This window comes from Thalassophryne amazonica, chromosome 20 (genome assembly GCF_902500255.1).
Source record: "Thalassophryne amazonica chromosome 20, fThaAma1.1, whole genome shotgun sequence".
Lineage (NCBI taxonomy): Eukaryota > Metazoa > Chordata > Actinopteri > Batrachoidiformes > Batrachoididae > Thalassophryne > Thalassophryne amazonica.
In genome coordinates, this window is record NC_047122.1 from 25,133,715 (window position 1) to 25,160,427 (window position 26,713).

Genomic DNA, 26,713 nt, shown 5'->3' on the forward strand with positions numbered 1-26,713 from the left:
CACAAAGCCTGCTCACAGGCGAATGACGCAACCGACAGGCGTGAAAAAACTCAGGCATGCGCACGAAGGTTCAAGCTTGGCTGATGCAATCACACGTGATTCAAATCCATATGGTTTTTGAAAAAAATAAAAAGGTCGGATACTTTTCTAACAGACCTCTATATATATATATATATATATATATATATATATATATATATATATATATATATATATATATATATATATATATATACATACACACACACACATACATACACACACACAGTAAAACTTGCCTAAGCCGGCATCACATAAACCAGATACTATCACTCACCGGACAAAAGCAAAAGTCCCAATGCTTTGTATGTTTTTCCATCTAATCAATATATACACCGGATTTTGTATGATGGATTTTCACTAGCAACGGACAAAATATCCCATCCGATCGCAATGCATTTCCATTAAAAACCCCTTGCATGTACCTGATAGAGCAGTCTAGACAACCCAGTCACAACAGTGGTACAAAATTAAGTTCCGCACTGACACCCACTGATTTGAGGAAAGTGGGTGCCGTATTTCTTGGATTAAAAGCCAGGCCGTTTATTTTTTTCAAACCATGGTCAGATCTGGCACCAAAACCACGCAGGCCTATATTCAGAGATGGTGATTACTAACAAAATGCTGTTTGCAAACCAGAGACACCAGCTTTAGATCAGAGCCCTCTGTGTGGCTGCGACACCTCGTGCACCTGCGAAGCAGTGGAGACCGCAAAGGCTGTGACTTGTCACTTTTATGTTTTCACTCCTTCCTCTCCCATCATATTTTAATAGTTATTGCAGTGTGTATGCCAATTACATTTCGATCATCGATCAAATACATTTGGCAGAAAAGTCTGCAAATATGAAGAAGTTGTTAACACCGAGTCGGAAAAAGATGCTCAAATGACCCGCTTCATGGAGGGAAATTGTACGCACTGCACCATTGATTTGAGGTTGATTATTGTATAAAGGAGTGGAGCTCATTGAGGGACAAACTAATCCAGAAAAAGCCACTGTTCCTGCAGTAAATTGCATAAAGACAATGGAAGACTTTAAAAGGGTCATGCGCATGTCAACGTCATTGCATGGCCATGGAGTTACACAGCTAGCGAAGTATAAATCAGGCTCTAGGATTTTAAGGTACCATTCTGCAGCAGACTTAGAAAAAACAGTGACCTAACTAAATGCAACCTTTTTAACGCACATAATACCCGGCCCTTTAAGGAAGGTGTTTATTTTTGTCAGTTTTAACCCGGACATTAAATGAGGCAGCCCATATTCAAGGTCAGGCGTTTAATTAAGGAAATAGGAAAGCCTAATTTGTAACTAATCCTTTAAATACATATAGGAGAGGTGATGGTCTAGTGGTTAAAGCGTTGGCCTTGAGACCAGAGGATCCTTGGTTCAAATCCCAGCCTGACTGGAAAATCACTAAGGGCTCTTGGGCAAGGTCCTTAATCCCCTAGTTGCTTCCCGTGTGTAGTGAGTGCCTTGTTTAGCAGTACCCTCACATCGGGGTGAATGTGAGGCATTATTTGTAAAGCGGTTTGAGCGTCTTATGCAGATGGAAAAGTGCTACATAAATGCAGTCCATTTACCATATAATGGATTTTTTCTGTTTAATACATATAGCAGATTTTGTCCGTTTAATACATATAGCGGATTTTTTCCATTTTATACATACAGCAGATTTCGATAACAGACAAAATTCGCTGGGCCACATGAATCCATTATATAAAAGTTTTGCTGTATAAATAAAATTTTTCCAAATTCACCTCCATGGCCGGAGTTTTGCAAAAGCCATTTTCAGTCACCTAAAATGGCATTTTTGTATAGACAAAAGGCCAAAACATGTCGGAAAATACCCGCGTACGTGTGGACTAGGCCTCGGTATTTGCCTACAGTTAGTCAACATGACAACTAAAGCACCTATTTCACATTTTTTCTGAGAAAGTACATAAAGACACCCATGGGAAAAGTGTTCACTGATTACTTACTCATCACGGCAAAGGTAACGACACCAGAGGAGGCACTGCGCTGGGTCTTGGCGTTGCTGGCCATGCAGTGGTAGTTTCCCATTTCTTCCCCCAACTTAAGGCCTTCAAGATCTTTCAGGGTGAGCAGTGGAATCGTGACATCAAGCTCTTCTTTATCGCGGTACCACTTGAAGGTGGCGGGCGGGTCAGATGGGGTTGTACAGACTAAGTTGAATGTGGAGTTGGACTTGATGTATTTGGGCGGATCAGCAGGAACAATAATAGCTTCATCTGGACCATCTGTGGAGAAACATAAATTAAAGGTTCAACAGGTTTTTGAAAAAAATAAAAAATAAAATGCAATAACCTTTCAAGAACTGGAGTCCCACCCCTTTTTCTGTGTTGTACAAACCTCTACTGATGTTTCCAATCTCAGTCTGGAGAGAAAAAGAAGTGTTTCCAAATATTTGTAAACTAAAAACATGCTGTCAGTCTGATAAAACTACCTTCCCCAGCAATTTCGTCATCATAGATAAACTATTTTCATATTGACAACCAGAACACACTTATTATCATTTGAGAGCATTGAAGATGGGTCATGGCTGGGTCTTCCAGCATGACAATGACCCCAAACACACAGCCAGGGCAACTAAGGAGGGGCTCCGTAAGAAGCATTTTAAGGTCCTGGAGTGGCCTGGCCAGTCTTCAGACCTGAACTCAATAGAAAATCTTTGGAAGGAGCTGAAACTCCAAACCTGAAAGATCTAGAGAAGATCTGTATGGAGGAGTGGACCAAAATCCCTGCTGCAGTGTGTGAAAACCTGGTGAAAAACTACAGGAAACATTTGACCTCTGTAATTGCAAACAAAGGCTACTGTACCAAATATTAACATTGATTTTCACAGGTGTTCAAATACTTATTTGCAGCAGTAACATACAAAAGAAATAATAAAAAAAATAAAAAAATAAAAAAAATAATCATACATTGTGATTTCTGGATTTTTTTTTTTTTTTTTTTTTTTTTTAGATTATGTCTCTTACAGTGGACATGCATCTAAGATGAAAATTTCAGACCCCTCCATGATTTCTAAGTGGGAGAACTTGAAAAATCGCAGGGTGTTCAAATACTTATTTTCCTCACTGTATAACGGAAAAACATGGAGTCCACGAACACGGGTGTCTTTGTTGGCAAGGAAAGGTTGGCTGAGCTCGACTTCACGGACAATGCTGTGATCTATGTGGAATTAGTGGGTTTGTGATTGTCCTGGATCCCGACTAAGACTTAAGCTTTCTGTGAGTTCCTGGACTCGGCCATCAGATGTGTATCTGTATGTGGTCAAAGTTTAGAAATTTTAGAGACATTCACTTATCTAAGCAGTGACATTCATGTCTCAGGATCTCAGCCTTTGAGATCCAGAGATGCCTCGGAAGATCTTATGGAGACATAAGGACAAACAGAGATGTTTGGTGATGCAGATATCTTTGCAGAAGGTCCAAGTTTTTAGGGTCCTGGTACTTCCTGTCTTACTTTAGGGTTGTCAATCTTGGACTCCAACAAATGACCTAAGGTGATGACTGGACTTCTTTGGTACCAGGTCTCTGTGGAGGATCCTTGGATTGTGTCACATGACTGGTTACTGGTTACTGGGGAAGTGGGAGGACATGTATTACTTGCAGTGTGAGGTAACATTACCATGGTCATGTGCTGCATTACCCTGAACTGAATGCTGAAGATCCTGTTAATTGGAAAAGTCCAAAGGTAGACCTGAGTGGTGCAGACTGATTGCTATTTTCTGAAGGTACTGATAGCCCAGTTGATGGACAATCAGGACCTGCTGGATGGTGGATGCAACAAACATGGCATGAGAACCTGCACCCAGACCTGATGCCACATTAAGATGTAAATTTAAGCTAAATATATTAACTCCTGCTGTGATACGATGTCTCACAACTAAACGATTATTCATTCATTGAAGATCACATTGAAGATCTGCAGAAACACAACACTATCCAGAAACAACCACTGACTGGACACACATGAAAGTTAAACTTTCACATCCTATCCCATAGAGTCGGACCAAACCCAACTCTGCTCAACTGAGTCTGCTAGTTGATGATTAATTGGTAACGAGGTGAACCAGAGGCTGGCCTTCAGCTTACTCATGAGAAAGGAGTGGAAGTGTACACAGGCTGGCTCAGATTGAGAGCCAGTGCCCTGTGAACACTCAAACCCCAAAATCACACAACGTCAAACACACGGCAATGCCCAGCCTAATCCAAGTCAGGATCAGAAAACCTGACAGAACCGACAGGAATCCTGATTCAACAAAGAGAGTTGGCGTCTGCTTTGGAAACAAAAGAAAGGGACAAACAAGCTCACTTCAAGCTTCACATTACCTCCACCACACCCGCTCCTAATTTCTATCATATTTCCAAATCAAATCAATTTTATTTATATAGCGCCAAATCACAACAAACAGTTTCCCCAAGGTGCTTTATATTGTAAGGCAAAGCCATACAATAATTACGGAAAAACCCCAACGGTCAAAACGACCCCCTGTGAGCAAGCACTTGGCGACAGTGGGAAGGAAAAACTCCCTTTTAACAGGAAGAAACCTCCAGCAGAACCAGGCTCAGGGAGGGGCAGTCTTCTGCTGGGACTGGTTGGGGCTGAGGGAGAGAACCAGGAAAAAGACATGCTGTGGAGGGGAGCAGAGATCAATCACTAATGATTAAATGCAGAGTGGTGCATATAGAGCAAAAAGAGAAAGAAACACTCAGTGCATCATGGGAACCCCCCAGCAGTCTAAGTCTATAGCAGCATAACTAAGGGATGGTTCAGGGTCACCTGATCCAGCCCTAACTAGAAGCTTTAGCAAAAAGGAAAGTTTTAAGCCTAATCTTAAAAGTAGAGAGGGTGTCTGTCTCCCTGATCCGAATTGGGAGCTGGTTCCACAGGAGAGGAGCCTGAAAGCTGAAGGCTCTGCCTCCCATTCTACTCTTACAAACCCTAGGAACTACAAGTAAGCCTGCAGTCTGAGAGCGAAGTAAGAAGAAGAATTTTAAATTCTATTCTAGAATTAACAGGAAGCCAATGAAGAAAGGCCAATATGGGTGAGATATGCTCTCTCCTTCTAGTCCCTGTCAGTACTCTAGCTGCAGCATTTTGAATTAACTGAAGGCTTTTCAGGGAACTTTTAGGACAAACTGATAATGAATTACAATAGTCCAGCCTAGAGGAAATAAATGCATGAATTAGTTTTTCAGCATCACTCTGAGACAAGACCTTTCTAATTTTAGAGATATTGCGCAAATGCAAAAAAGCAGTCCTACATATTCGTTTAATATGCGCATTGAATGACATATCCTGATCAAAAATGACTCCAAGATTTCTCACAGTATTACTAGAGGTCAGGGTAATGCCATCCAGAGTAAGGATCTGGTTAGACACCATGTTTCTAAGATTTGTGGGGCCAAGTACAATAACTTCAGTTTTATGAGTTTAAAAGCAGGAAATTAGAGGTCATCCATGTCTTTATGTCTGTAAGACAATCCTGCAGTTTAGCTAATTGGTGTGTGTTCTCTGGCTTCATGGATAGATAAAGCTGGGTATCATCTGTGTAACAATGAAAATTTAAGCAATGCTGTCTAATAATACTGCCTAAGGGAAGCATGTATAAAGTGAATAAAATTGGTCCTAGCACAGAACCTTGTGGAACTCCATAATTAACCTTAGTCTGTGAAGAAGATTCCCCATTTACATGGACAAATTGTAATCTATTAGATAAATATGATTCAAACCACCGCAGTGCAGTGCATTTAATACCTATGGCATGCTCTAATCTCTGTAATAAAATTTTATGGTCAACAGTATCATTTCCAGACACGGAAATGTGATTTGGATTGATCCACTGGCTTCATGTGGTGCATCGAAGTCAACCAGCGTATAATCAATTAATCCTCGTGACACACCTTTAATTTGGTGAGTTCGAAGAGGAGCACATTTATTTTCTTCCAGGATACCACGTTTAAAAATGCAGGGATTTACTTACTCACTGTATTCCACAGAGCAGAGGCTTTTCAAAGCTGAAAAATAATCATTAGTAACCCCACAACCAGCTTAAACCTGAACATTAGAACAGTGTTTGCACAAGGGTCACAACATTTGTAATTTTTCCTAAATCAAATCAAAGCCTAAAGAAAAAAAAATGTAGCAAATGGAGCTGGTGGGGGAGGGGGTATAATAAAGTGGTTTCAGGTTTGTCCTATTTTTCTTCTTTTGACCTTTTGGGATCACAGTGCGTTCCCTTATGGATCCACATGTTAAATTGGCAGAACTTTCATGGCACACAAACTCAGTTTCACAATCCCCCCCCACCGCCAGAACACACACGGTTATTCAGAGAATCTTGAATCTTAAATGTCTGACTGAAACGCTAAATAAACCATACATGAGACAAGGAAATGGTAAATGGACTGCATTTATATAGCGCTTTCCCATCTGCATCATATGTTCAACGTGCTTTACAATAATGCCTCACATTCACCCCGATGTGAGGGTGCTGCCACGCAAGGCGCTCACTACACACCGGAAGCAACTAGGAGATTACGGACCTTGCCCAAGGGCCCTTATTGATTTTCCGGTCAGGCTGGGAACCAAGGATCCTATGAACCAAGGATCCTATGGTCTCAACCCCAACGCTTAACCACTAGACCATCACCTCCCCTACAGGAACATTTCAAACATTATCTATAGATTTAACATTCAATCCAAAAACTAATCTGTAAGGATGATAATCTTGGATTATCATCTTCAACCCAAGATGAAACATCTCATGAACAGCAGCCAAAATGTTGATATATTCCTGGTTCTAAACGATTACCATAATCAGAATTCAATCCTGACTTAGAGCAGGGAAAAAAATTGCGGAAAAACCAGCAGCATGTAAACAGAAACATCACCAAAATATTAGAAACAAAAGCAATCAGAGATTTCTGACGTCCGCCAATCTGGATCACCTCCAAAAAGTGTGTGTGTGTTTTGAACACATCTGCTTATCAATTTAATCAAACAAACTGCATCAGTTTTTGAAAGATGCTGAGGAGCCACCAGGCAAAAAAAAAAAAGAAAAAAAAAAAGTGCAGTACTCACAGAAGACAGTGAGGTTGAAGGGGGCGCTCTTGTTTGAGTCCAGTTTATTAGCGGCTGTGCAGTAGATTGGTCCCATCAGGTCCCACCTCAAAACACCAACAATTGTCAGCTTACTGGATGTTGCTTCCTGCAATGCAATTTGACCACAAGGAAAAACAATCAACAAATCAAAAACAAATTAACAAGAGCAGAGAAAATATACACATAAAAAGCCAGTAAATCCATCAGAAGTTTGTTTTTTCCAGTGTTGCTTCTGGTGAGTTGGTCTCCACATACAAAATATAAAAGGAAACCACTGACAGTTTTCTAAGATCTTGCTCCATGTGGACACAAACACACAAGTAGTATGTCCATACACGTCTCACTCAGCAGATGATAATAAAAGAACACTTATCTTTGTTAAAATCCAGCGCAGTCTACTTTGAACCCTGCGTGATATCGTGGTTTTTAACCACTTATGGGGACCTCAGCTCCCGTTGTACAATATATACAAAACATAACTTCACATCAAAAATGGTGTACTGTTTTGTTCCCTCCGCCAAGGAGGTTATGTTTTTACCAGCGTTTGTCTCTCTGTCTGTTAACAGGATAACTCAAAAAGTTTTGAACGCATTTGAACCAAATTTGGTGGAATGATGGGACATATGTCCAGGATCAATCAATTTAAATTTTGTGATGATCCAGATTAAACTCTGGAATATAGAATAATGTATTTGTTTGCCCTTTTGTGAATCCACATCCTTCGATATAGATACGTGGCATGGCAGAGGATGGCGCTCTACCAAGTGCCTTTCTAGTTTTCGGCTGTAATCTCCGAAGCAGTTGTGAAAAGTTTTTTTTTTTTTCAGTTCCCAGTGGAAAAGGTATAAGACAAGTCAGATGGGAGACGTTGTGTCAGTAAGTGTTAGCCTACACAGCTAACCAGGATAGCACCACTTTTCCACCGCATCGTCACTTTTTCTTTGCATTTTCACTTTGTTTGCGTGTAATTTGCCAAAAAAACTCAGAAAAAATTCTGTGGCTTTCCCCCAGAAGTAGAGAAATGATGTCATACGTGTCATATTTTACCCCTTTAGTGCCCGCCCTCAAACGAGACTGCGGTGCCCAATACTTCTTCATTTTGTCCACTCATGGCAAAAATGTATTTATATTTCCTAATGACCGTCATTATTTCCATTCATACAAAGTTATTTCAAGCATGATTTCATTCTCTCTGAGTTTGAGAGTGAACGTATGTGTGGAACTCACATCCTCCACGGTGATGCGTTTGCCGTCATTCTTGATGGGAACAGTATTATTGGTCCAGGTGAACGTGAGGGAGGAGCCTTTAGCAGAGCAGGTCAGAACCACGGTGCTGTTGTACTCGATGGCCTCAGAGATACTGGACTCGATAACCACATGGGACACTGGTCCTGCAGGGAGCAACCTGGATTTTAGTGTTTCTCCTCACACATTTTGAACACAAAAAGTCAAACATTTCATGAAAATCTACCAGAATCTGTGGATTCACATATTCTCCCCCCAAAGGAAACCAAGAGATTCTTGAGTAGTCCATGCAAACAGCTTCTTCCAAACGGATCAACTGCCTTGGACACAGACACTGACTGGAAAAGTCAGAATCGATCCCCCATTGGCAATGATTAAAGGACTGCCCACTTTTACCGAGTTACATTTACCTCTAAGAAAAAAACAAAACAAAACAGGGATTTATTGCAATGCAACCTGAAACATAATTTTGATGTCCAAAACCTTCAGAAACTACTACTCCTCCTCCAAACAATTCATTTTGACTGTAATCATGTGTAGTCTGCAACTAAATATCATCTATTATGAATTAATCTGTTCAATAATGTTTATAATAAATTCTCCACCCCCTCAAAAAAACCCCAAAAAAAACAAAAAAAAAAACAGTAAAAAGATATTTTCCTGATGAATGAAAATGACATGTTCAAACTATTTGCTTGTCCAGTACTCCAAAACATAAATATTTCAAATTATAGCTAGTGCAATAATAACAACAACAACAACAGCTCAGCCATATCGGGTGTGCAGTCAATGCATTCTGAGTGACTGTGTCGCAGACCGAGCGGTCCCCCGTAAAAATCAGTCCACCCTGCCTTCACTGCGCATGCGTCATTTCAGAGCTCAGCAGCTCCTCCGAGATGGACTCTCTTCAGCCAAAGTGATCAAAAGGATTAATGAGATTATTAACCATCACATAACAAGGTAAAACCTCTTAAAACATTCTAATGTCAGTTTTAAACAGAAACGAGGTGATAATCAGTGATGCTCTGAAATGATGGCGGCGCAGTGAATGCAGCAGCTAGCAGCTCGTGTAGCTGCGGCGCTCTGATCGCTTCCTCTGTCTTTTATGATGAAATGATGCTGAATTTATGTGGAAATGATTGTTGTACAAAAGCTTCAGATATCTGTTGCTGAGATAGATAAGAACTGGAGTGCAGTTCTTAGCAGAAACTAGGTGATAATCGGTGAACTGCGGCAAATAACCCATGCGCAGTGAAGGCAGGGCGGACTGATTTTTAGAGGGACCATTCAGTCGGCGACATCGGTCCCAAGCCCGGATAAATGAGGAGGGTACAAAGAGGCAGGGCGTTAACCTTAAAGTTTGTCAAATCTCAAATCTCAGCCACCTGGGGTGTACAGCCAATATACTCTGAGTGCCGGTCCCAAGCTCGGATGAATGAATAGGGTTGCGTCAGGAAGGGCACCCATTGTAAAGAAGCTAAAATAAAGGTGCAGAGTACAAATCCAATTTCCATACCGGCCTGGGTTAACAACAACCACCACTGGTGCCCAACAGGGTGCTGGCAGAAATTGGGCTACTGTGGGCGAAAAAGAAGATGAGGAGAACATGTCCACAAACAGCGGGAGAAGAGGAAAACTAGAAGGGTGGAGGTCAGAGTTGGGACATTGAATGCTGGCAGTATAACTGGTAAAGGGAGAGAGAAGAGAAAGGTAGCCATATTGTGTGTGCAAGAGACCATGTGGATGGGAAGTAAGAGCAGGACCATAGGTAGTGGGTTCAAGCTGATGTATCATGATGTGGCTAGGAAGAGAAATAGTGTTGGGGTCATTTTAAAGGAAGAGTCTGTTAAGAGTGTGTTGGTGGTTAAGCGAGTGTCTGACAAGGTGATGAGTGTGAAGTTGGAAATTGAAGGGGTGATAATGAATATCATCAGTGTATATGCCCCACAGGTAGGTTGTGAGACATAGGAGCAATAAGATTTTTGGAGTGAGTTCAATGAGGTGGTAGAGAGTGTGCCCAAGCATGAAAGAATGGTGACAGAAGTGGACTTGTGGCATGTTGGTGAAGGGAACAGAGGTGATGAGGAACTAATGAGTAAATATGGTATCAAGAACAGGAATATGGAAGGACAGATGGTAGTTGCTTTTGCAAAAAGGATGGAAATGGCTGTGGTGAATGCCTATTTTAAGAAAAGGGTGACATAAGAGTGGAGGAAGATGCAGCCAGGTGGACTACATTTTTTATAGGAGATGCAAGCTAAAAGGAATTGGAGACTGTAAGGTGGCGGCAGGGGAGAGTGTAGCTAGACAGCATAGGATGGTGATTTGTAGGATGACAGAGATGAAGAAGAGAGTGAGAGCTCAACAAAGGATCAGACGGTGGAAGCCGAAGAAGCAAGACTGTTGTGTGAAATTCAGTGAGCAGATGAGAGAGGCATTAGATGGAGGGGAAGCAATTCTGGACAATTGGAAAACTACTGCAGATGTGGTGAGGGACACAGCTAGGAAGGTACAGGATGCGACATCTGGACAGCAGATGGAAGACAAGGAGACTTGGTGGTGAAACGAAGATGTCCAGGAAAGTATAAGGAGGAAGATGTTGGCAAGAAAGATTTGGGATATTAGGAGAGATGAAGAAAGTAGACAGGAGTACCATGAGATGTGACATGAGGCAAAAACAGAAGAGGCGAAGGCTAAGGAAAATGCATATAGCGAGCTGTACAAGAAGTTGAACAATAAGGAAGGAGAAAAGGGCTTGTACTGATTGGCCAGATAAAGGGACAGAGCTGAAAAAGATGTATTGTAGGTTAGAGTGGTAAAAGATGCAGATAGTCATGTGCTGACAAGCGAGGAGAGTGTGCTGAGAAAGTGGAGGGAATATTTTGAGCAGCTGATGAATGACGAAAATGAGAGAAAGAAAAGGCTGGATGATGTGGTAAATCAGGAAGTGCAAGAGATTAGTAAGGATGAAGTGAGGGTAGCTATGAAGAGGATGAAGAGTGGAAAGGCAGCTGGTCCAGATGACATTCCAGTGGAGCCATGGAAATGTCTAGGAGAGATGGCAGTGGAGTTTCTAACCAGATTCATTCATCTTCTACCGCTTAGTCCAATTGAGGGTTGCGGGGGGCTGGAGACTATCCCAGCAGTAATAGGGCGTGAGGCGGGATACACCCAGGACAGGACACCAGTCTGTCGCAGGGCCACAAACAGACAAACAAACACAGACACACCCACACACACACCTAAGGACAATTTTTTTTAAATATTCCAATCCACCTAACCCGCATGTCTTTGGATGTGGGAGGAAACCGGAGGGTCCGGAGGAAACCCACGCAAACATGGGGAGAGCATGCAAACTCCACACAGAAAGGCCATGGGAATTGAACCCACGACCTACTCGCTGTGAGGCAACAGTGCTAACCACTAATCCACCGTGCTGCCCTTTAACCAGATTGTTTAATAAAATCTTGGAAAGTGAGAGGATGCCTGAGGAGTGGAGACAAAGTGTGCTGGTTCCTATTTTCAAGAACAAGGGTGATGTGCGGAGCTGCAGTAACTAGAGAGGCATACAGTTGATCAGCCACAGCATGAAGTTATGGGAAAGAGTAGTAGAAGCTAGGCTTAGAATACAGGTAAAGATCTGTGAGCAGCAATATGGTTTCATGCTGAGAAAGTGCGCTACAGATGCAATGTTTGCTCAGAATACTGGTGGTATAGAGAATGTAAGAAGGAGGTACATTGTCTGTTTGTGGATTTAGGGAAAGCTTATGACAGGGTGCCACCAGGAGAGTTGTGGTATTGTATGAGGAAGTCTTGAGTGGCAGAGAAGTATGTGAGGGTAGTGCAGGACATGTACAAGGAGAGTGTGACAACGGTGAGATGCGGAGTAGGAATGACAGACTCATTCAAGGTGGAGATGGGATCACATCAAGGATCAGCTCTGAGTCCTTTCTTGTTCGCAATGGTGATGGATGGGTTAACAGATGATGATGTTTGCAGATGACATTGTGATCTGTACTGAGAGTAGAGAACAGGCTACGTTTAGCCTGGAGAGGTGGAGCTTAGAGGCAGTGACACTAAAAAAAAAGACAGGAGGCAGAGCTGGAGATGTAGTGAATGTCTTTGGGAGTGACGAGAATGGACAGAATTAGGAATGAACATATCAGAGAGACAACTCAGGTGGGATGGTTTGGAGACAAAGTCGGAGGAGAGGTGAGACTGAGATGGTTTGGGCATGTGCAAAAGAGGGACCCAGGGTATATAGGGAGAAGGATGCTGAGGATGGAGCCACCAGGCAGGAGGAGAAGAGGGAGGCCAAAGAGGAGGTTTATGGATGTGGTGAGGGAGGACATGCAGGTGGTTGGTGAGACAGAGGAAGACACAGAGGACAGGGTGGGATGGAAATAATTGATCTGCTGCGGAGACCCCTAACTGGAGCAGCCGAAAGAAGATATATTGTAATAATAATAATAATAATAATAATAACAAAAAAGGTAAAAATTTTAGCAACAGTTTATTCTAAAGGTGTGCAGAATACTCCTGACCAAATTTTTACATGCTTCCTTTTTAACAAAGGCTGTTTTCCACTCTGTAACTAGTGAAGCAACAGACAAACGCTGTTGCATGAACAGTGTCTCCAATCACAGCCAAGGGAGCTTGTAATTATTTTTAATTGTCATGAGCGTCTTGGTGGCTTCCCTCACCAGCCCTCTTCATGCACACAGTTTTTGAGAATAGCCTGCTCTAGACAAAAATGCAATGCTATTTTGTTCATCTTTGGCACATGAACAGCAATAAAAAAAATAAAAAAAAATCAACGAGGATTTGCTGGTAAAATACACAACAGCACACTCCAGCATGGGAGGAGAGACTTTAGAGTGTGTACTCATATACTCTTGGAACTGCCCTTTCACAGTGACCTTTGAGTGAATGAAAAAGGCAGTGACTCGACCTGCTGGACTCGTTCTTGTCTCTGAATGTGTGGGATGTTTATTTATGATTAGGCAACAGTGTGTATGTGGGAACAATGCGAGTCATGAAGGAGTGGTAACCAGTTCTGACTGCAGGGAATCAGTGAGGCAAAGTTCAAGAAACTCAAATGAAAATTATTCATTCATCAAAAGCCTTATCCAAAAAAGAAACAGTTGAGTGGTTCAGTTTTCTCCAGTGAGTTTTGAACTATTAAATTCACCAAAATTTGACATGATATGGCATACAGGTGAGTTGAACTGGAATCTTGACTGTAGGTGCGGGTTGAGGATGTGTCTGTGTGGCAGACTGACGTCTTGTCCAGAGTGCACCCCGCCTCTCGGCCTATGGCTGCCAGTGTTGCTGACCGAATGGTCCCCCTAAAAATTGGTCCCCGCTGATGACGTGGTTCATGGATTAACACCTGGTTCATGGATTAACACCTCATTTCTGCTTCAAACTGCACTCCAGTCATCATCTATCTCAGCGACAGATATCTGAAGCTTTTATACAACAATTATTTTCAGATAAATTCAGCATTATTTAATCATAAAAGGCGGCGGAAGCGATCAGAGCGCCACGGCTAAAAGAGCTGCTAGCTGATGCGTTCACTGCACGTCAGTCATGTCAACACGTCACGGAATTTCGTTGAGTTTCTACTTAAAACAGCCTCGTTTCTGCTTAAAACTCACTTTAGAATGATTTAAGCTGTTTTACCTTCATCATCTGATGATTAATAATCCCGTTAATCCATTTGATTGCTTTAGGTGAAGTGTCTCCTTGTCAGACGCGTTGCTGTGGTCCGAAATGACACATGCGCAGATGCAAAAGCCGGACCAATTTTTAGCGGCGGACCGTTCGGTCTGCGACACCGGTATTACGAGCTGTTTACTTTTAATTGGTCAATTATATGTTAGTCCATGAGCCAGTCATCAATTTTGACTTAATCGGTACCACTTAAGGTAACAAAACAGTACTCAGAAACCAGCCTTAGTGTACCATGGCCCACACAAAAATGTAATACAGCAATCCCAGGGTGGCAGCTGTAGCCAAGTAGGAGTCAATGAAGGGTTACACAGAGGTAAAAATTTAACAATGCTCCAATCATGTTGAAAACTATACCACATTATTTGTCTGATCATAATGATTCCAAAAAAGTATATAAGTATACTATCTATGACTGAATGTTCTGGAGTTATGGGGTAAAAACTACAAAAATGGTGACAAAGGTCAGATTCAGTTTGTACAGGGGTCAAAAGTTAAAGGTGCACCAATTTCAGTAAAAAAAAAAAAAGATGCAAATTATTGGTTGAAATAATCGATAAATGGAATAGGTTTGACTGTGTTGGATGTTTGATCTCCAAAGTAAAAAGGTCAAACAAGGTTGACATCCATTGGATTCTATGACGTGTCATTTGTTACCCTGTTAACATGATAACTAAGCATGACAGATGGTGCAAACTCTTCCTTTTTAGAACCCTATTAACACAAACAATAATTTGCATCACTATGTACCAAAAATGAAGTAACTTTAACCTTTGACACCTGGACAAACTGAAACTGACCATTGTCACCATTTTTGTTGTTTTACCCTATAACTCCATAACATTCAGTAATAGACAGTCCAAACTATACCTTTTTGGAGTCATTATGATCAGATAAATAATGTGGTATTCAATAGTTTTCAATATGATTGGAGCATTTTGCAATTTCGACCTCTGTGGAACCCTAAATTGACCCCTACCTGGGTACAGTTGCCACCATGGGATGGCTGTATTACATTTTGTGTAGGCCATGGTACACTGAGCCTGGATTCCAAGTGTCGTTTTGTCACCTTAAGTGGTACCGAAAACCTGCTTGGCCCATTCCGTTTTTGTGTAAACACACTGACAGCACTGGAACAGTAAAACTTGCAATTTCTAACCTACATTGTTTATAAATGTAACTATTAAATTGTAACATTTTTCTAACATTTAAATTCCCTAAAGGCTTCAAAACTGGATCTTTAATCTAGGGTTGTTGTGGGGGGCCGTGTCCCTGCCCTGCTCCACGCCCCTTCCTGTCTGGATTCGCCCCTGCTTTGGTGTTTGAGCAGCAAGAATGGATAAAGTTTATTTATGCAGAAAACACAACCAGATTGGCAAGTAAGAAATTTTTATCAGTGTTTTTTTACATCATGTTGTCCTCAGAAAGAGAGTTTTGGTGCATTTGAGTGGAAAAAATTGTTAGTTGTTAACAAGTCACGGATCAGCTGTTTTTAGCAAGGATACACAGAGTGGCACAGAGTTTTAAATAAAGGAGAAAAAAGCTTAAAAATGACTTTGTAAAGCTCAGTGCAATGTCATCACCTCACTTTTTTCCAACTCGGAGAGGCTGCTGAAAACCGCGGAGGAACAGCGTGCAGCTCACTGAAAATGGGCGGTTCAGTGGAATCCCGACCCCCTGCCCACGGGCCAAGTTTAATGCTGTGATCGACCCGCAATGCAAAAATAATAGTAACGCATCGTGATTTGGAGAAGTAACTTTAATCCGATTACTGATTTGGAAAGATTAACGCATTAGATTACTTGTTACTGAAAAAAGCGGTCAGATTAGAGTAACACGTTACCGTCATCACCCTAGATAACCCTCTCAACTTGAGAGAGTGTGTCATCATCAAATCGTTTATGAACTTGCTAAATTGGCGCCTTTCATATCCTCACTGTGAGATGCCAGAAATCTGCCGGCATTGTGGTGCATTCTGGGAAGAGCAGGGGAATTATGGGAAATGTTAAAATAAGTAATGGACTATTTACAGCAAATTAAATACTGGCCTCAAGTTACTCAGAGTTTCACTGTCATGGTCTGGCTGCTCCGGTGTATGCCTAACCATAGCTTTTTTTTTGTAATATGCAGAGGAACCCTTGGAGCTCTGGATGGGGCATTTACATATTTCTATGAAGATTGCCATGGTATTACAAATCTTATAAGCTACAGAGCACACCTTCCTCCATATTCATTCTCAAATATAATGGTTCTCCACCCTGGTCCTTGGGGCCCCCACTAACCTGCACATTTTCCATCTCTCCCTGTTCTGCCAGTAGCTAATGAGGTGATTCAGGTGTGATCCGACTACCAATCAAGAGGAAACAGACACCTGAATGAGCTGATTACCTTTTAGAAGAGCAGGGAGATGGAAAGGTGCATGTCAGGGAATCCCCGCAAGGACCAGGGTCAAGAAATTAGTAAGCCTGACAAGAAGGTGAGAAGACCAGCTAATTTAAGATAAAGTCTTCATATCTGATAAGTTGATGTTCACAACCAGGCATTGGTACTTTATCACCAGTTTTTGTTGGTCTCATTTGGGAAAAACTTTTATTTATAAAATGACAGAATTGTTAACAAGTCTGGATTTAGATACTCATCAAAACCACACAAAGAAACATCTTCAAACTGTCATTTTTGTCCAACAATCAAAACACAACCTGTTTTTTCATTCATTCTTTCATTTTCTATAGGGGCGGGGCCTATCCTAGCCATCATAGGATGAGAAGCAGGGTACACCCCAGACAGGATGTTGGTCTGTGGGCCAACAATTGGTTTTTAACAACCTCAAAAGATTTTGCTCAAATTTAGACACGTTGGCCCAATTTGAACCAATTATCCCTCTTAAAACCTACTTAACCTCTTAAGCCCTGGAGCCTATTTCACCAAACTCACATACCCATATATTATGTTGTATTTCTCAGCTTGTACAAGGTCAAAAATGCAAAAGATTTGATCAGCTAAAAGAGAGGTCCTAGGGGATGTTGTGGATGCAAAAAAAATTGAAAGTAAATAATACTTGGTAGGAGCAAATGAAGTTTTTGTTCCCAAAAAATGAATTCCGATTTATGTCTTTATTTGCTTGGCGTTTCAGCTGTGGTTAGTTGATATGTGATTGAAGTGGATACTTTTGTAGAGGAGACTTCGCTTGACATTTTGATGTATAATAAGTGTATTTTGGTGTCAGCATTGGTTAGTTTTGAGTGTTCAAATGTTCCAAAACAGGGCAAGTCCCCAAATTTGGGTATAGAGTATGCCCTTTAACCTAGTCCGTCCTTGGTCAGAAAACATTGAAGTCAAATTTTATATCATGTAGTAAGAGTAAAGAGTTTAAGACCATTTTCCACTGGTTTTGATAAACAGACTGTACATATTCTAGACAACGCCCGCATGACGACACCCGCACATTTTATACAGAGACTCGGAACAGCCATTATTATCACTTACTGAGATATTGCTGAGCCGGTAGCATAGATTTAAATTTACACTACCTGTCTATACCTGCCTGCAGTAGCGGGCAGGTATATCCCAATACCCATCATAGCGCGCAGCCCAAGAAGTGTCTGCAGACGAAAAGATGAAAAGGCGAGAAGCGTGTGTTGGTCCCAATATGGATATTACAGATGATTTTCTCATGGATAGTCCGACAATGAACAGCAGTCAATGCAGCCAGCTTGATGAGGACGCCCTGGCGAATTTGGAGAGCAGCGCGGTACCAGCCAACACAACAAAAGTTAAATGAGCCAGCTTTTTATGTACGCGTTTGCTGGGTGTTGTGCATTTTGAAGTGACATTAAATATCATTAATGTGATTCCACGTGTTGTGTATCAGTAAGTGATAATAATGCAAATAACACACAGTTGTCGTGCGGTATGCATTTTCAGAGGCCCGACATCCATGCCCAGTCGCCCAAAATAACCGATATTCGCCCATATCGGTCATTTTGGGTGACTGGGCATGGATGTTGCGTCTCTGAAAATGCATACCGCCCTCCAAAAGCATGTTAATGTATTAATATGAAACTCATATCTGGGCATCACCAAATTGACAGCATATAAACTCATTAATGCATAAATGGGTGGCTCACTGTGTGACAAAAGAAGCCTGAACATGCCGCTCTGAGAGTCATTACACCCGAATTAACAGGCCAGCCTTGGTTCGGGTGTATATTAAAATCATGTTTTTTGGGGAATGCGTGGCGGTTCTCATAATGATTTGCATTGGTTTGGACATTACAATTTGTGAGCCACTTATTTTCTCAGTAATTGTGCATTAACAGGGCTTAACGGAACAGGCTAGCAACAGCTGCTAAAAGTGCTAAAGCCTTTAGCGTACAACATTAAATGCACAAGAATTTCATTCAGTTTAAATATTGCAGCAGAGACTTCTTAGAATATCTGTTAGGATATTTCACCACACAACAAGCCATATTATTCCAGGAGTTTGTAATAAAATATTCTAAACATACAGACATATCCTCCACAACAGCTAGCAGCCGGTATACAATACTACATACACTGAATATTCAGTTTGATGAAAGATGGAACCTTCCATCTTTCACCCCATGAAAATTCATACCATTGAAAGAATGAAAAACCATTCATTATTTGTTTTATATAACGGCTTATATAGATCCTTGTCATTTGATATTTTATGAATTTATAAACAACAGAAAAGAGACTTACATTTTGGTGTTCCAATGGTGCTTAACAGTCCAACATGAACTTTAAATTGGAGTCCAAAATTGCGACGATGTACAAGGTAGTCCGTGATGCCCTGCACTGTGTACTTCCACAAAAAAAAGACTTTGTGTAGTTCCTCAGTCCAGTGAAAAATCATACCAGAAATTTCTCCAGCTTTTTATCTTAACAGCTCTTCATGCCTCCAGATGACTTACAGCGTAGTGGATTTGCTTTTGTGTGTGTGTTAGAGGAATTAGCAGCGTCAATTAGCTCTTTCAAATCGTCGTTTGCCAACAAAAAAAATACTCCGCCATGTTTAGCTTAACGTTGCCCCCGGTAGTGTGAGCATGCGCAGTGGTCGGCGCATGCAATAGCACATTTCATATAGCACCAAAATTGCACACTAAAAAAGAACTATTGCACGGTCAATGAAACACAACAGCAAATGGTATGAATAACCCATGTCATGTGACATACAGCCCACCAATCAAATGACAAGGATCCACTCAGCCGTTATATAACGAGTTATAGTCGGACTTTCAGAGGCAGAGACACTGGGCTCAGCAGCTGTCACACCTGCTATTATACAGAAATTTATGGCTTAAAACATCTTAAAGAAGTTGGAACCTCCACCCCCCCTCCCCCCAATGCAGTTGTCATGGTGGGGGAAAGTATCTACAAAGACCAAAACCATTTTTGTACCAGGCTGTACATGTATATTTTTGCTCTAAGTTCTGGGACATTTTAACATTCAGTAATTTAATGTTTCCCATAATCCCCCAGCGCCAGCAGAGTTCTGGCATTTCAAAGCCATGTAAACAATGGATGGCGCCAGTTCAGCGAGTTCATGAGCGATTATGATGAGAACACGTTCTTCCAAGTTGAGAGGGTTACCTAGAAGAGGCGCAGCACCTGTGGTGGACCATGACTGTGGCTGTAATGCCGATGAACTAACAAATCTGCTACATTTAAAGCAGGGGTAGGCAACCTGTTCCAGAAAGAGCCATGAGGGTGCAGGTTTTCTTTGCAGCCACTGACTCCACCAGGTGATTTCACTGATTAACTGATTGCATCTGCTCAAAGTGATATTAATCAGTAAAATCACCTGGCGGAGTCAGTGGCTGCAAAGAAAACCTGCACCCTCATGGCTCTTTCTGGAACAGGTTGCCTACCCCTGATTTAAAGTGTACCAGCATCCTGGATTCTATTGCTCCTTTCAAGACTGTTCGAGATAAGCTGTTGGCTAAACCCTGGTTCAGTGAAACTACTCGCGCGATAAGGTGTGACTGTTGGCGTGCTGAAAGGAGATGGAAAAAGGACAAGCTTCATGTCTCACTGGGAATTCTTAGAAACTGTTTAGCAACATATCAAAGTGCAGTCAAGACTGCTAAAGCGCAGTATCTTTCCAGCATTGTTTCTAATAACAGTCATAGTCCTCGGGTCCTTTTTACTGTTTTAAATGGTATTGTTCATCCTGTTAAGTCTCTCTGCACTGTGCTGTCAGATGAACTGTGTGTAAACTTTTTAAACTTTTTGTGCACAAAATATCTGGTATAAGAGCATCAACTGACACTCCCTCTAATGTTGCTTTATCATTTAACAGTTTGTGTTCTGCAACTTTCAATGAATTTGACCTTGTATCACTTACTGAATTGAGCACTGTAGTACAACACTTGAAAACGTCTGATTGTCCATTAGATGGCATCCCTTCCAAGCTCCTTAAAAATGTGTTTGACACTGTTGGGTCTCACTTGCTGAAGGTCTTAAATGTTTCTTTGTCTTCCGGTTGTGTCCCCGCTGCCTTCAAGCATGCTGTTGTGCAGCCTCTCCTCAAGAAGCATAATCTCGACCCTGCAATCTTATCTAATTAAAGGCCCATATCGAAGCTGTCTTTTTTATCTACAATTCCTGAAAAAAAAATTTCTATGTTCAACTGATGATAACGGCATCCTAGAAAAATTCCAATCTGGCTTCAAAGCATTGCATAGCACAGAAACTGCCCTCTTAAGAGTTTTTAATGATCAGTTGACTCAGGCCACTCTGCAGTGCTTGTGCTCCTACTTGTCTGCTGCTTTTGATACAGTCAACCATCAAATTTTAATTTCTCACCTTGAACAGTTTGTGGGTATCAAAGGCACACCCCTACGTTGGTTCAAGTCTACTTGGAAAACATGACCTTTTCTGTACATCTGGGGCCTTACTCATCTGGTTCAGCTCCTCTGACCTGTGGAGTTCCCCAGGGTTTGATCCTGGGACCGGTTTTGTTCTCTTTGTACATTTTGCCTCTCGGTAATATTTTTTAAAAGTACAATATTACCTTCCAGTGTTTTGCAGATGACCTGCAGATTTATCTGCACCTCAAATCAGGCAGCACAGTGACTTTGCTGGCCTGTCTGCAGGATGTGAAGAATTGGCTGGCTCAAAATTTAAAAATAAAACTGAGTGAAGACAAAACCGAAGTTGTGTTTGGCCATCCCAATTCTCCATCATCCACTGGCTGTGTTCTTGGCCTCTTGGCACCTTTCTCCCAGTCTGTGGTTAAAAATCTTGGAGTTCTAATAGACAGCTCGTTTAAGCTGGACAGACAGATAAATGCTGTGGTTAAAGCTAGCTTTTTTCAACTGCGAGTCCTAAGCAAGGTGAAACCTTACATCCCCAGCAAGGAGCGTGTTGTCCACACATTTATCACATTGGGACTTGACGACTGCAACTCGCTGTACTGTGGAGTAGACCAATCCTCCCTTAGCTGCTTACAGCTCGTGCAGAATTCTGCTCCTCGCTTGCTGACGGGCACCAGGTGCAGTGAACACATCACACCTGTTCTGTCAACTCTGCACTGGCTTCCAGTCAGCTATCGCATTGATTTTAAAATATTGCTCATTGCATTTAAATGCCTGAATGTTTTGGCTCCACCTTATCTATCTGAGCTGTTGTCCTCTTATGCTCCCTCAAGGATGATGATGTCCACCAATCAGCTGCATCTCAACGTGCCAAAAACATGTCTGAAAACCAGAGGAGACGGGGTCTTCTCTGTAACTGCTCCTAAACTGTGGAACAGCCTTCCTTTTAACATTAGATCTGTGTCTTCTTTAAATGTTTTTAAGTCATCACTGAAGACCCAGCTCTTTGCAAAGGCCTTCAATACCTAAGCAGAGTTGTACTTTTGTATCAAACTTTTATTGTATTTGTTAGCACTTGGATTTTGTATTCTTGGATTTTTATACCTTTTTATTCTGTGCCTGTGAAGCACTTTGGGCAGCTTTGGTTGTTGTAAATGTGCTATATAAATAAATCTGACTTGACCTGACTTCTGCTGTGCCCTGGTGTCTTGTTGGCCAGTCTTCACAAGGTATGTTTACACTGTGCCCTAAACTGGAACTCTGCTGAAACTGACCTCTGGCATGAGTCACGGACTGCGAGACAGCGCGGGATTCACAACTGTGAAACAGTGAATGGACTCTTTATGAAAGTGTGCTCTCTTTTGGAGTCAGCCTCAAGTGGCCAGTCAAGGAACTGCAAGTTTTTTTTCTTTCTGCTGGGTTTCACCTGAAATCAAAGTTTACCACTTGGTTTAGATCCAAGAACAGGTTTAAACAATCCCATATTCAAATTGCAACAAAAAAAGTTAGGTTTTTTTTTCTTTCTTTTTTTAACTCCTCGAACTTGGGTGAAAAATAGTGTGACCGGTTGCTAAGCAACACATTATTTTAGGCAGCAAATTGCTTGGCGGTTTCAAGTTAAACCAAACCCTCAGAGCAGAGGTTAGTCATTAAAAACAAAGCTGAAGCACAGACTCCATGGACAAGTTACAGAACAGAATTAAATACAACTATTAGGGTGCTGTTTTTAATTCATTTATAGATAGCTATTGGCTGTTGCAAGGCGTCAGCTAACGTTACACCACGCCCTCCTATACGCAGAGCCGTAACAGCCTCCATGTTCAAAATCATGGGAACACAGTGTTCTCATTCAGAGACACGATTTGGCCAGCATCCACCATGCAAGAGAAATTTTGAAAACTCAAAAAGAAAGAAAGAATAAAAGTTATGTACCCAGGATGATCACTTCCCGCTCTCCAAGCAACGTCCCAGAGCCAGACATCGCAGTAACCCCATAAGATCCACTGTCTGCCTCCGTCAGGTCCGTCAGCGTCAGGAAACCGTTTTCCTTGTTCAGCGATGCTCTTTCTTTGTAATCCGGGTTAATGGTCACATTTGATGCTATAAAACTTGCAATGTTGACTGGATCGCTCCCGATGGTAAAGGACCATGAGACAACCATGGGTTTCCACGGAAGCGTAATTTCAAAAGTCACACTTTGCCCTGAACGTAGGTACAATTTTCCTGGAGGAAGAATATTGGAACCGCAGCCTGCAGAGGACAGAAAAGACCATCAGGTCACACCTCAAAAACAATAAAACAAAGTTTGGGAAAATATATATATACACACAAAAACACACATACAGAGATATGTATGATCAAATGTCTCTGACGTTACCAGTTACCTATTCAGACACTTATTCTGATTTTTTTTTTTTTTGGTATGAATGACATCCAACGGATCCACAGGGATGCCAAATAGAGGAAATCGGTCTGAAATTGCGAATATCTGTCTGGTCCTGGTGTCACAACCTGTCCATCATTTCTCTGCTGCTCACATTTAAAACAACAGTTACTGTTGTAAAGTTTTTCAATAATAAACCAAAATTAGCAATAACAATAATTTGACTAACAGATGATAAATTAAAAAAAAAAAAAAAATATATATATATATATATACTCAACAAAAATATAAACGCAACACTTTTGGTTTTGCTCCCATTTTGTATGAGATGAACTCAAAGATCTAAAACTTTTTCCACATACACAATATCACCATTTCCCTCAAATATTGTTCACAAACCAGTCTAAATCTGTGATAGTGAGCACTTCTCCTTTGCTGAGATAATCCATCCCACCTCACAGGTGTGCCATATCAAGATGCTGATTGGACACCATGATTAGTGCACAGGTGTGCCTTAGACTGCCCACAGTAAAAGGCCACTCTGAAAGGTGCAGTTTTGTTTTATTGGGGGGGGATACCAGTCAGTATCTGGTGTGACCACCATTTGCCTCATGCAGTGCAACACATCTCCTTCGCATCATCTGTGAAGAGAACACCTCTCCAACGTGCCAAATGCCAGTGAATGTGAGCATTTGCCCACTCAAGTTACGACGACGAACTGGAGTCAGGTCGAGACCCCGATAAGGACGACGAGCATGCAGATGAGCTTCCCTGAGACGGTTTCTGACAATTTGTGCAGAAATTCTTTGGTTATGCAAACCGATTGTTCCAGCAGCTGTCCGAGTGGCTGGTCTCAGATGATCTTGGAGGTGAACATGCTGGATGTGGAGGTCCTGGGCTGGTGTGGTTAAACGTGGTCTGCGGTTGTGAGGCTGGTTGGATGTACTGCCAAATTCTCTGAAACACCTTTGGAGACGGCTTATGGTAGAGAAATGAACATTCAATACACGAGCAACAGCTCTGGTTGACATTCCTGCTGTCAGCATGCCAATTGCAGGCTCCCTCAAATCTTGCGACATCTGTGGCATTGTGCTGTGTGATAAAACTGCACCTTTCAGAGTGGCCTTTTATTGTGGGCAGTCTAAGGCACACCTGTGCACTAATCATGGTGTCTAATCAGCATCTTGATATGGCACACCTGTGAGGTGGGATGGATTATCTCAGCAAAGCAGAAGTGCTCACTATCACAGATTTAGACTGGTTTGTGAACAATATTTGAGGGAAACGGTGATATTGTGTATGTGGAAAAGGTTTTAGATCTTTGAGTTCATCTCATACAAAATGGGAGCAAAACCAAAAGTGTTGCATTTATATTTTTGTTGAGTGGAGGCATTTCTTCAAAAATAATTGACTGTAGTTTGAAGTAGTCAAACCCTAATCAGTTGACCCCCCCCCCCCCCTCCAAAAAAAAAAAACTGTATTTGCAAATGCACAAATTATACATAGGGGATAGTTTACCAAGTCATGTGATCCTCTCTCCTTGTTTTGTTTAAAATTATCACAATTTTGTATTTATTATGTTTTATGTACTCTACTTTTTTTTTTTTAAATCGCACAAATGGGAGCGGTTAAATATGAAACCAGCAATAAAAACGCACACTTATTTATTTATTTATTTTTTTTTAATTCAGCCAGTAATAAATAACACAAACAAAACTGGAAATACAAGATTAAAATAACACAAAAGAGAGGGGGAAAAAAAGCCCACTTATTTCAAATGCAGTCCTCGTGGTAGTATTATTAATTATAATTCTATAGTACCCCAAGTTTACACTAAAAAAAAAAGTAACTTTTTTTTCAGCTAAAATAAACAGTGGAAACTGCTGGATTTTCGGCATAAACGCAAAACCACCTGTTACAGCTGTTTAGAGTCAAACTAATAAAACACAACAACACACGTCATGTGTCAAAATTAACCATAATATTTAAAGCAAACTACTGCGGAATTAACGATTCATGTCCTCATTATTCCGAAACCCGCAGCTACAGGACAGAAAGCAGGAAGCAACAAAATTTCGCTTTAAAAAAACGACACACGCGCACTGAAATATAAAAAGAAACGACAAAGCAGTTTGTTCTTACCGACAACAGAGAGCAGAAATAAAAACGATTTAAAGGGTAAGAGATCCATGCCGAACACTTCAAGCCAAAGCAGAGAAACCAGAAGAAAATGAAGCGATACCCGCTGCTTTGGGAGAAACCACACCCATCCAGGTGAGACTCACTGACTCACTCAGGGCAACACAATGTGCAAATATCCATTTTAAACTAGATTTTTAAGTAGCTGCAACGCACACTGTTCATGCAGAAAACAGGTCCGACTTCATTGTTTAAAAAAATCAGAATTGAATCACATGAATCAGGGCCGTATCCAGGATGTGAAGAAAGGGCTTTGGGGGGGGGGGGGGTCGGTTGGTGAGGGTGTGGCGAAATTTCGAAATACAGGAATTCAACTGGTTAATTATGGTGGACGCTAGCAACAGAGGTATATTCTTGTATTGTATTTTTTTTCTTCCTTTTTTATAAAATTAACTTTTTGGCCTAATTAATTTGGATTGTACATTGTATATTAATAAGGCAACATATATTACTGATGAGGTACTATAGAAATGTTTTTAAATATATGCAATATATTTGGATGATTATTTGAGTATTTAAATATTTTCATAATTTCTGTTCTTTAGTGTTGTATTTGTCGCTGCTGTGTATGTTTAAATAAAGTCCAAACCTGTGTTAAAAAAAATGTAAGTTCACATTTCTGCAGCCCAGTCTCACGTTTTTTTTTTGTTGTTGTTGTTGTTGTTTTTTCGTGCTCCCGTGACGAAATGAGTCAAATTTTCGTGACGGGATTTTTGACTCACTATTCCTAACCCTACTCCTACCCCTGACCCTAACCTTAACCATAACCTAATCTTACTCTTTCCCTCCACCCTAACCATAACTCCCCCCCCCCCTTCACTTTTAATTTAATGCAGCCATCATGGAATGAATTAGAATGAATTCGTGCTGCCATGACGAAAATGAGGCGCTTTTCGTCACAATGTCATGAACCAATAGATTAATGTATATTTTGTGCTGCTGAATCACGACTTGCCATGAGACCAGGTTGCATTTTTGTGGAGACGGGGGTGTGTGGGGGGGACAAAGAATGTGACGAAGGAGACAAGATGAAATGTGATGAAGAAAGAAAATGACAAGAGACTGATGTATGGAGAAGGTCAGCTGAACAGTGATCAAGGACCGAGTATGGAGGCAATGTGTTGGGGAGTGGGGGGCTGGTC

The 26,713-nt window shown here is 41.3% G+C and overlaps 1 protein-coding gene and 1 long non-coding RNA gene across 2 annotated transcripts in view; one reads left to right on the forward strand and one right to left on the reverse strand.

Moving 5' to 3' along the window:
- si:ch211-264f5.6 (carcinoembryonic antigen-related cell adhesion molecule 1) overlaps positions 1-25,682 on the reverse strand; it is a 71,198-nt gene extending 45,516 nt beyond the window's left edge. Inside the window, exons 1-5 of the mRNA XM_034160523.1 lie at positions 25,515-25,682; positions 22,922-23,239; positions 8,397-8,560; positions 7,149-7,275; positions 2,018-2,296 (exon numbers count right to left, since the gene is read on the reverse strand). Of these exons, the coding sequence (XP_034016414.1) occupies positions 2,018-2,296; positions 7,149-7,275; positions 8,397-8,560; positions 22,922-23,239; positions 25,515-25,563 (937 nt within the window). The 5' untranslated portion in view covers positions 25,564-25,682. The remainder of the gene's footprint in view (positions 1-2,017; positions 2,297-7,148; positions 7,276-8,396; positions 8,561-22,921; positions 23,240-25,514) is intronic.
- On the forward strand, positions 882-14,459 carry LOC117501606. Its single transcript, XR_004558049.1, has 3 exons — positions 882-893; positions 2,807-2,809; positions 14,308-14,459. It is a non-coding gene; the product is annotated as an uncharacterized LOC117501606 (long non-coding RNA).
- Positions 25,683-26,713: the final 1,031 nt, after the last annotated feature.